This window comes from Lytechinus variegatus, chromosome 18 (assembly GCF_018143015.1).
Source record: "Lytechinus variegatus isolate NC3 chromosome 18, Lvar_3.0, whole genome shotgun sequence".
NCBI classification, from domain to species: domain Eukaryota; kingdom Metazoa; phylum Echinodermata; class Echinoidea; order Temnopleuroida; family Toxopneustidae; genus Lytechinus; species Lytechinus variegatus.
In genome coordinates, this window is record NC_054757.1 from 24,434,327 (window position 1) to 24,446,668 (window position 12,342).

General features: G+C 36.1%; 1 protein-coding gene across 1 annotated transcript in view; it reads right to left on the reverse strand.

The window, feature by feature from the left end:
- LOC121405571 (cell division cycle and apoptosis regulator protein 1-like) overlaps positions 1-12,342 on the reverse strand; it is a 52,079-nt gene that overhangs the window by 16,757 nt on the left and 22,980 nt on the right. Inside the window, exons 2-3 of the mRNA XM_041596498.1 lie at positions 4,733-4,823; positions 4,262-4,434 (exon numbers count right to left, since the gene is read on the reverse strand). Coding sequence (XP_041452432.1) covers positions 4,262-4,354 — 93 coding nt within the window. The 5' untranslated portion in view covers positions 4,355-4,434; positions 4,733-4,823. The remainder of the gene's footprint in view (positions 1-4,261; positions 4,435-4,732; positions 4,824-12,342) is intronic.

The following is a 12,342-nucleotide window of genomic DNA, read 5'->3' on the forward strand; positions in this document are numbered from 1 at the left end:
CTGAATATCTGCAATTAGCATTGTTCACTACAATATGGTTCAATCAAGTTGGTCCTTATTGTAAAATCTAAAAAACAGAAATATTGTATAAATTCAAACAATAAAAAACAAAAGAAATAGTGAGTGATGGACATCATCAACTGTCTCATTTGCATGTCACCAAGTTGTGCATATCACTGTTTTGTGTAAAAATGAGCGAAACTTAAAGGAATGGTCCAGGCTGAAAGTATTTAAAGCTTAATAAATAGAGTAGAATTCACTGAGCAAAATGCCGAAAATTTCGTCAAAATCGGACAACAAATAGCAATGTTATTGAATTTTAAAGTTTAGTAATATTTTGTAAAAACAGTCGTCATGAATATTCATTAGGTGGGCTGATGATGTCACGTCTCCACTTTTTCTTTTGTATTTTATTATATGAAATTAGGTTTATTCAATTTTTTTCCTCCAAGAACTGGAAAAATTGGATTGACAACTGATTCAGTCCATTAGATATTTATTGCTGCAACTTATTTCATTATAAGTGAGACATTTTATTCACACAAGTATGAAATAATGAAAAAAATATGATTTTATGTAATAACATAAGAAAACGGAAAGTGGAGATGTGACATCATCAGCTCGCCTAATGAATATTCATGACGACTGTTTTCACAATATATTGCTAAACTTGAAACTTAAATAACTTTATTATCTTATATCCGATTTTGATGAAATTTTCAGCGCTTTGCTCAGTGAGTTCTACTCTGTGTATTAAGCTATAAATATTTTCAGCCTGGACCACCCCTTTAAAAATGTCATAACTTTATTGTTTTATAATTATATCCGATTTTGATGAAATTTTCAGCTTAGTGCTTGTTTGATTTTTCTCTATTTAGTCAAATCAACATTTTTCTGGGGTGGACTTGACCTTCAACAAGTTAAAGGTGCTGCCAGATTTTATGAGAAAAGCTAACAAAAAACAAAGTCCTATTGATATTAGGTAGCAATGACATGGATATCAGCAAAATGTGTGTTTTTGGAATAAGTTACATGTACGTGGATAGAAAGAGGATACTTGAAAGAAAACAATGTTTATGTACTCGTAAAGTTATGGGTGTATTATGTTTAGGTATATCATGCATGTGTGTGTATATTTATGCATCAATATGTATCTCGCATCTAACACTTTATTCAAGATTAGTATTTTTTGTTTAAATCCCTTGCTGTAACTATGTTATGCGTACGTTATATTCATTTTTTCATCTTATTCTTAGTTTTGATGATAATCCTTTACTGTCAGTATTTTATAGCAATAAACTTTTGAATTTGAATGTGGAAGGTTGAAAGTCAGGGATGAGTGGTTGGTAGGGTTAGGTGACAGGAGAATGGAAGGTTGAGAATCAGGGATGGGGTAGGGTTAGGAGACAGGAGAATGGAAGGTTGAAAATCAGGGATGGGGGTAAACAGCTGGCAGCCGTCTGTTTCAAGGAGTTTTTTAACATATTTTTTTAAATTTCTGCTCGTACACAGACGGATCGCTATCGTGCAGCCACCATTAGGGGACTTGCAATGCAAAATCCCCCTGTTGGGGCTCTTCAATTTTTGTCTTTAATGAATAAAAATTTTGAAAATTAACGCGACCAAAATGCAAATTTATATTCCCTCTTGGCATTAATTGCCAAAAAACAGAGAAAAATGAAGCTGAAAGGAACAAAAACAGTGAATTACCTCGGCAGTCGCACAAATTCACTTCCCCGTTTGATCCGATCTTAAGTACATAAACATATGGCCATTGAGTCCCCTGTACAGATCGCGCTAGATTTGGTGAGTGAAGCCAACGAAGTTCAGCTGAACAACCAACAAAACAGAGACCGAAGCTTTAGGTCAAGGATGCGGGTAGGGATAGGAGACAGGAGAATAGAAGGTTGAGAATCAGGGAGGGAGTAGGGTTAGGAGACAGGAGAATGGAAGATTGAGAATCAGGGGTGGGGGTAGGGTTAGGAGACAGGAGAATGGAAGGTTGAGAATCAGGGAGGGAGTAGGGTTAGGAGACAGGAGAATGGAAGGTTGAGAATCAGGGAGGGAGTAGGGTTAGGAGACAGGAGAATGGAAGGTTGAGAATCAGAGATGGGGGTAGGGTTAGGAGACAGGAGAATGGAAGGTTGAGAATCAGGGGTGGGGTAGGGTTAGGAGACAGGAGAATGGAAGGTTGAGAATCAGGGGTGGGGGTAGGGTAAGGAGACAGGAGAAAGGAAGGTTTAGAATCAGGGGTGGGGATAGGGCTAGGACAGGAGAATGGAAGGTTGAGAATCAGGGAGGGGGGGAGGGTAAGAAAGCAAAGCAGAGCAATTAACTCCGCAATAACATCCAAAATGTTTTACATATCTAACCAACATCTACGAGCGTACAGAAACAGAGTTCATTTTCTTCATGTGAAATTCATTGCCTCATATTTTCACCACTTAAATTTTCAGGGCTTGCTTAGAATATCACTTCATCCTGAAAAACTTACTGGTTATGTTCCTTCGGATTGTTAAAAAAACTACAAAAAACTTCTGTTAGGAATGATATATAATTTTTACCAAAAATTAGCCTTCTCAGAACTTCATTTAGTGAATTAGAGCAAAAAGTAGAAATTATGTGTAAATAAGCATTCTCCATATCATATTCAATGTAGTGCAACTTATTATGTCATCTAATTTTGAGCAAATTTCTGTCACGATCCATGGCCGAGACCTCAGAGGGCAAAAAGCACCCCCTTACCCCACCCAGAAATTTAAGCTCACAAAAAATAGCTCGTAAGTAAGGGTTATACCTAACAAACATTCTCATGAATCCAATGTAAACAAAAAAGCTACCAATACTGTATCTTTGTCACGCTAGATGTACAGTGCATACAGGAATTATTTGTACACTATATATTAACAACGCTGTACACAAGGATGGCACGAACATTAATTGCAACCCTGTAAAAAGTCAATAAACCAACACCAGTCAGACATTTATTCATTTACATGTGGAATTGTTTGCAAAATGATAACAACATTATCATGTAAAAGGGAAATGAAACCTTTGGAACAAATTAGCTTGCGTCAAAACAGAAAAATCAAAGAATAATTAACAACAAAGAAAGTTTGAGAAAAATCAGACAAATGATGAGAAAATAATGTGCATTTGAATAGTGCAATCACTAATGTCATGGAGATCCTCCTATTGGCAATGCGACAAGAATGTGTGATGTCACATGTGAACAACTTTCCCTTTGATGAACTATAAAATACCCCCAAACTGTCTCTTTTTTTGCTTTTCCTTATCCTTCGGAGAGGACCTTAAGCCATCGTTCCTCTGGTTGCTTGCTTACAAGCATTCATGCTTTCTTAGCAATCAGGTAAAAAAAAAAAATCCCCAACAATGATACAAACTCTTCATCCATGATGTGGGCTTGTCGTGGTCTAGTGGTTCTGACTCTCACCTTTCAAACAGAGGGTCGTGGGTTCGAATCAAAGCCATGGCGTGTTTTCAGCAAGAAATTTATCCACACTGTGCTGCACTCTACCCAGGAGAGATAAATGGGTACCGGCAGGAAGCAATTCCTCAAAAAAGCTGTGCGCACCAGAATCGGTAGACTAGCTTAGTCGGGGTAATATAGGAACGCCTTGAGCATCTAGCAAGGTGGATACGTGCGCTACACAAACCCTATATCATTATTTATTATGTATTCCTTTAAAATCTGTATTACATGCCCTCCCAGAGAAAGTACACATGATCTAGATAATACACATGATAAAGAGGAAGTTTAATTGAAATATATACTAAAGTAATGGGGAGAGTTGTTCACAATCTTTGTCGCATTGCCAATGGGGGGGGGGGATCTCCATAGCAATAGTGATCACAATATTCAAATGCTCATAACATTCTCATTATTTGTCTGCTTTTCTGCAAATTTTCGTTTATCCATTTCTTTAATTTTTCTGTTTCATACAATCTATCTCGTTCCATAGGTTTCATTCTCCTTTAAGCAGGGCCCGCTGGGAGAACAGTTTTTAGAAATGAAGTTGCTACACTGGGTAACATATGATATTATCATCATTATTATCATTCTGAGTAATACCGATTGGAATACTAAGATACTTTTCTTTATCATTTTTTTTACACTCGATGATTGCCAGATACTTTTTGATATCCAGCATAGTTCATCTTCAACATTAAAATGTTGTTAATGTTGAGTGTTCACTTAATTCCTTGGGACCTTGTATGTCTGAACAATTAAATGACTTACCTGTTGTATGGCAATGTTTTGTCTTTGTTGCATGGTTTGCTGTGGAGTAGAGTATAATGTTGTAGCTCCTGCTAACCCATGACTGCTCACCATAGATTGACCATAGACAGTGGTAGGGGTACCTACTACTCGAGGCTGGGCACCTAATGATGACTGGTTCTGCTGTATCTGATCTGATATCAACAAAATAAAAATAACCGCCATTTGCAAGGGTATCCTCACTGTCAAGACTATGCCTTGGTACATGCACATCAATTCCAAAGAAGATGCTGATAATATTAAAATTAACTCTGAAAAACATTGTAAGATCATAAAGAAATTGAAGCTAGACAATAACAATATCCATACAGAAATGAGAATGTTACCAGCAATATTGGAAATTTCTTTAACACATCAAATACATAACATATATTTTGGATTCCTATGTAAAGATAAGGTGGCCAAGTATTAGAAGTCTTAAAAAGAACTTACTTAGCCCAGCACTTGCAGCACCACCATGACTCCAGGGAGGGTCTTTCCGGGTGTACTAAGACATCTTACCCTCTGATTCTTAACAAGTTTCCTAAGAATTAAACAGGGAGAAAAAAAAGCCATGAAATTTTCATTATTGTACTGTCATCTTTTTTCGAGGGGGGGCTGTTGGTTGATGCCATGACAAAGTCTGATAATTTGCAGCAATATTAAATCATTTTATACCAATGGATAATCCAATAAGTTATTAAATCTTTCATAACAAACTTATTTATGACTGGGGGGGGGGGGGGTCCCTTTCATGATATGAAAGAATTTTTTTTTATCAGCCTCAATCAAGACTGAAGTTGCCAGCTAGGTCTAAGAGCTATGGCTTTAGGGAATCCGTCCAAATTATCATCAGTGGCGCAGGATCCTACGGGAAGATGATTTTATCTTCTCAGATGCGCTTCAGCGTTGTGCCATGGAAAAACGCTAGCAGGTTCCAGCAGGATCCTGACTCTGCATTGCACATGTGTGCGCACTGAAGTTGCATGGTGCTGTTTTGGTAGTAGTCAAGCTCCTATTCTAAGCCTACTAATACTAGTATTTGAAATACTAGTATGTGTCATTTTCAAAATGTGATTAACTTGTCTCTTTCAATTTCTTTTTCCATGATTAGAAACACAATTTCTACCTTTCGTGGATTGTCTTTACAATATATTACTGTAAAAGTGGAAATTTTCACAGATTTCGCAGCAAGATAGGCGAGCGAGACTTTAAAAACACACAAATTCATGAGCACCTATTTTGATGCAAGTTTTAAACTGCGGTTCAACTGCATATATCGTTTTGGCAAAGAGACTGCATAATTTGACCTACAGAGGGTTAACATTTCAGCAAACAAGTTTAAGCTCCAAAATTTTCATTTTTTGTTTTAGAGATAATCATACACACAATGAAAAGTGTGTAAAGTTGTGTCGTGTAATGTCAGTTACTGTGAAAATGCACATCATGAGAATTTGTTCCACAGAGGTCATTTTTGTAAACATTTGCAGATCGGTACAACGGTGCATCGAAAAAAATTTTCACTATTGAAATGGCTGCCAAATAAAAAAAAATATGTCACTTTGGGTGAAAAGATATGTCAGTTTTAGAGAGCCAAATTCTTTGGAACATGCAAAGTTAAGGGCATTGTGATAAATTAATGACCAAACGTGACCAGATTTGGTTGTTGAAGCAAATTTCATAATAAGTAAATTGGACTTTAATGCATGAGTGAACACAAATTTCACTCTTTTAGCAGCATTTGAATTTTATCATGTGTATCTCAGCAATGTGTTCAGGGGAGTCAGGAAAATAGGGGGTGAGAAAGGACTCAAGTGGGAGAAAAAGGTTGATGGAATAAGGGTCAACAGAACATTTAGCCCCCTCTCTCCCGTCCTGTTGAGAGACTGATTGCTATTGTCATGTACACATGCAGTCAAGAGTAGAAGATTGATTTAATGATAAATTCTTAATTGGGGCATCAACTTTTTCCTATCAATCATTTAATCAACAATTTATCAATAAATCAACTCATTCAATGTGTAATGTGATCAATCAAACATTCATGTTCGTTTTAATAAATTATTTCATAATCATCATTTTGTCAATTTCTTGGTAATCATTCAATAAAAAAAAATGACCATCAGTCCCTATGCTAATGAGCAAAAAGGCCAGATTCATCCAAATCATCTCGTGGCTGAATCTTCCTCCTTGCAAAATCTTGTGATTCATGAGATTTTCTTTCTCTAAGAATTTACCTGTTTTAACCTTAAGTTAAATGAAATATTATTGCACCATCAGATAGAGTAAAAGTTACTCTTTCATATACATGTATACAATATTTTGTTAAGCAAATTTCTGGCCTGAAAATGTGCCTCAAAACTGAATTTTCTTCTTTTTTCTTTTGCGAATTGTGCAAAACTTTTTATTTTGAGCCTCAATGATATCTATATCACCAGAAAGCTGAACTTCTGTACTTTCTCACAATGCCACTCTTGATATGCGGCACCTTTTAATCGGGTCAAGATCACACTATTCCCACCAAGGTACAAGACAAGATTTCTGAAATTTTGTACTTGCATGAAATCCAGAGTTCTGATTGGCTGGATAAGGTTCACAGAACAGGCATGGGGTATTTGAGGAGATTACCACTGTGAACTGTGACCTTCCCACGAACCCAGGCACTGGGACCGTTGGAATTTGCCATTGTGTGGTCTCTTTGACCAATCAGAGTGCAGTATTCTTGTTTTTAAACTGCTTTATGTACTTTGCAAATGAAAAGTGTGAACTTGACCCGATTAAACCAATTCTTATTTTGAAACCTATATCATTTCAAAGCATACATATTCAGCTTTATCATGATATAAAAATCATTAGGGCTCAAACAAAGATAAAGTGTGAAAATAGCAGCTTTTGTCAGGTGAAAAAAATTATTTTGTACCATATTTTAGATCAAAATTTTCACCTAAATTACAAAATCTTTGAATAAATCCAAACACATGACCTGAAAGAATGATTCTTCTTCTTTAAAATTGTACCTGATTCATGATATTCGATGCACAATTACAGCAGCAATGATCGAATGAAAAGAGGTGTTTTGGTCCGCATCAAGCTCATTAAATATGCAAAACATCTCAAGTCATGAATATCACTTGGATGAAAGAAGCCACTTTCTTGGAACCTGCAGTCTGACTGCACTGGTCACTTGGCAGTTAAGTTCTGAATAGGCTACAATCCAGGAAGTGAGTGAGAGAGTGAGCCTGGGAAATAGAGGTGGAGGGGGTACATATTTGACACAAGAAGAGGACTGCCCTTTCAACCAAGTCTTACATATCTCACCCTTTTGCTTGTAATGAGTACCATAACATTACTCCTGACTCACAAACACACTTCTGAGGTCCACAAGTTTAATGTGCTACACTAAAATTACAATTCCTTTTAATTCATACAATGAATTTCAATTTAGTAATTCATGAAATTTGTCTTAGAAACCAAAACTTATCTCATACATTAATTCAGCATTTTAACATTACAAGTTGCAAAAGGACTGACCCAATAAAAAACTGTACTAAGGTTAATTCCTTGCCCAGCCTGGCTGAGCTTAGTCTCTCAGGAGGAAGGAAGGGTTGCAAAATGTTCTGTTGACCTTTATTCCATCAATGTACTTCACCTTCTTAAGTCTTACTTTACCCCTAATCTCCTGACTCTCACATAGCTGAGATCCACATGATAAAGTCAAAATGCTGCACAAAATTGCAATTTATAACACCCTTGCATTTAATTATGCATTAAATCTTCTCAAACAATAAACTGATCACAATCATTAATTCATCACAAAACCCTCAACCTTGCAAGTTCCCCCCCCAAAAAAAAAAAAACCTGAAAGAAATTGGAAGGCTAATTCCGGCCCTTACCCTTTGTTTCAGTGGGCAGTGCTTGCTCAAGCATGAATAGTTTTCCAACTTTTGGGTGTCATTTGAAGGTTAACTTTATTGGCTTTCCATAAGTCTTTCTCCCCAAAGTAATATATTTTTTATTTGGCAGCCATTTCAAAAGTGTATAGTTTTTTATGCATTGTATATGGAAAGCCAAAAACCCCATACACACCACTAAACTATCCACATACATATATTGGAATGGCTGAGGATTTAAAAGACATGTGAATATATATATATATATATATATATATGCAGTGGGTTTGTCTGGCTTTGAACCCTTCCAAAACAAACTATGTTTATCTATAATCTATATAAATTTGACTTCAGACTATATTTGACAACATGCATAATTAGCAAAATAAAAACAGGGATCAAAAAGAAGGGGGGGGGGGAATAAACCATGGACAGAGGTCTAATAATTTTATCTTTAAATTCACACTATTTATTTTAATGCAAGACAAACTTCATCCATGGCATTTTTATAATGAATAACAGCAGGTATGCTCATGTGTGTACAATTGTATAGATTTCCATTATTCATTATGGTGTACATATTCTATGATATTCCATTAAAGTATCACAATTCTATTTCAATGTCACATCTATTGAATAAATATGCATCTTAAAATATCAAATCAATAATCATAAATTTCAGGTATGATCAATTCATTCATCATTTGTGCAGATATTTCATGTTTTTTGCCAGCTATCCTGATGCTTGTTACTGAGCCCATCTCATTTTCTTTGGCAAAATGGCACAGGTTTTATATTTTCTCTGATGGACGTCCATTTTAGATATAGAATTTGAAGTGTATGCACATGCACCACCACTGATATCTTGTTGAATCTACGTTTAAAGGAGAAATATATTGATTATGAATGTGGTCTTATTATATATCAATGGAAAGGTAATGATGTGGGGATCATCAGTGGGTCATTCAAAAATACCGAAAATAATACAAAAAGGTGAAAATCGCCGATTAAAAAACGCTAAAATGCCCCTCCGAAATATGCCTCGCATCGGTCTCTGAATTGACTGGAATTTGATGACGTCACTGTCTGTACGAGAGGCGTGATGGCTCTCCCACGTGAAGCTCCACTTGCATGCAAAACCTGTTGCGTGGGTACGTTTTCTCCACACTGTCACTGAATACTTCTATCACGAAATGAAAGAAAATCCAGAATTTTATCTAGATTTGGATTTTCAAATTGTTGATTTTAAAGATGAAGAGAATGATGATGAAGTGAACAACACAGTGACGTAGTTGGAGGTAAATAATGGGGGAACAATGCCGATTATTATGATGAAAATTCAACTTGCCTGACGATCACAAGTAAAGTCATGTACATGCCGATTCGCTACCAACTCATGCAGCTGCTGCTACAAGTGGTAGCTACACCGCGCGGGCCAAATTAAATCCATGAAAATGAATAACCACATCCAGAGAGAGTCTATCATAAGAAGAAAATAATGATATAACTGTACTTACAAACAAGTGAATAATCCGAATTAACCTGAAAGCAAATCAACTCAACGAATAGCAGCAGACGATATGCACCGACGATAAACTTCATGTGGCTGGGATAGATTGTCACTCGTTCTGTTAGATGTAATTTGTAACTCATTAATTTGACAAAATTACGAAACTCGGGGAATTATTTATATATATAAAAATATATTAACATCTCTTATTATTTTTTGTATTACGATAAAACCTCTTTTGAAGGAAAACGTTGAGATAAACTAAAATTACTTTTAAATCCCAACCCCCCAACATGCGTAGCTTGTATGTCATTGCAAACAAACCATCGCAAACATGCACGTATTCCTTCCTTGCTGATTGAGAGCTGTGCAAAACGTGCATAGATCTATTCTCTCAGTCTCAGCCAAGGCGAGCAAACAATACGGCATGTGTTGTTGTGATGGTTTGTTTACGATCACATAATGCTACGCATGATGGGATGATCTTTTACATCTAATTTTAATTTACCTCAACGTTTTCCTTCAAAACAGGTTTTATCGTAATTCAAAAAATGATAAGAGATGTTACTATTTTTTTATATAAATAATAATTCCCCGAGTTTCGTAATTTTGTCAAATTAATGAGATAAAAGTTACATCTAACAGAACGAGTGACAATCTATCCAGCCTAGCCGATGAAGTTTATCGGCAGTGCATATGCCATATCGTCTGGTACTATTCGTTGAGTTGATTTGCCTTCAGGTTCGGATTATTCACTTGTTTGTAAGTACAGTTATATAATTTTCCTTCTTATGATAGACTGGATGTGGTTATTCATGTTCAGCATGAATTCAATTTGGCCCGCGCGGTGTAGCTAGCACTTCCAGCAGCATGAATTGGTAGCGAATAGGTATGTACATGACTTTACTTGTGATTGTGTTGCAAGTTGAATTTTCATCATCATCATCGGCGTAATTCCCCCAATTTACCTCCAACTACGTCACTGTGTTGTTTCACTTCATCATCATTCTCTTCATCTCAAAATCATCAATTTGAAAATCCAAATCTAGATAAAATTCTGGGTTTTCTTTCGATCATTTCGGGATTGAAGTATTCAGTGACAATGTGGAGAAAATGTACCCTTGCAACAGGTTTTGCATGCAAGTGGAGCTTCACGTGGGAGAGCCAATCACGCCTCTCGTACAGACAGTGACGTCATAAAAAATCCCCAATTTCGCGGACGTAATTCTGCGTGTTTGAAGCATTCAGAGAGAGAACTTTAAACTATCAATTAACTGAGTTTCATCCGTCTCCATGATAAATGATGTACACCATCGTGTTCTCCTTATTTTCTCCTTTATTGTGATATATGATTCTCCAGTTTTACGATTTTCAATATATTTCTACTTTAACTCTAAGCTCTATATCTATAGCCTTTACTTTAATGGCTCAGCCTACCTACTGAAGCATATGCAGAAAGATGAGGTGTGGACATTACAAGCAGCTTTGATTATGTTGACTCAAATGAGTTTTATTGCCCAGCCACCATTACCAAGTTTAATAAGTTAGATCTATAATCTAGATCTACTTTACGCGAGAGTCTAGACTCTTAGGCCCGAATTTACAAAGGTGGTTTTGTTTGAAACCATGGTTTTTCAAAAATGATGGTTTCTAAAACTTGTGATTCACAAACGATGGTTTCTAAAACCCACGGTTTCAACAGTGGTCTCAAACGAAACCATGGTTTCAACAGTGGACTCATATGAAACCATGGTTTAAACCGTGGGTTTTACCTCAAACCCAGGAATTTCCCCTTTTTAGCGTGTACTGAGCATGCTCAGTTTCATTGAAAACTTACATTCTACAGCTAGCACTGGCATAAGTGGCCATACGGTCTGATTGTTCAATTACTACGACTTTTTTTCGTTGAAATATAAAAAATTGAAAAAAAAAATGTGATTTTATGCGCTTCTAGTATCTTGCGATTCCCAGGTACAGCTAGTGCGTACGATGTATTAGCTGCTGTACTGTAGTGTATTGTTGATTGACTCGGCCCCGGGACCCCGCTCAACAACTGACTTAATTTTGTGATCATAATTTATTTTCTTCACTTTTGTAGCAGAAGATAGACTCTCTTGTATTCCCATAACTCAATTTCTTCATAGAAAGAGTAAAACTCAGTGTAGATGCCCAATTTGTTGAGGTTTGTCACCTTTCTCTCTGATCATGAGTAGCGAAACGGTTTAAAGATTTGGTGCTTTTCATCACAATATTAGTAGCCCCCCGTAGCTGCCCGGGCGCTTCAGACCTGAAGATATCCCCAATGGAAGTGTGCATGTATAGTCAAAGAGCCGAGCTTGGCTGAGTTTAGTTTACTCCAACGATGTTGTAGGACTAAGCCTGTTCATCGATCAAAGAAGAATGTCTATTGCTGCTCTCCTTCAAACAAAATTAGATGAAGCTTTACATCAATTCAATTCAATTCAATTCAAATTTATTTTCATTCTTCAAAATGATACAAATAAGTACAAGATAGATTGATTCAATTTAAATAAACAATAGCATGAACAAAATTCAATATTGGAAGAAAAAAAATACATATTTGAAAGTAATCTAAATATAAATTAACATACATGTCAAATTAAATCAATATAATCAATATCATTAGATATAATTGAATCAAT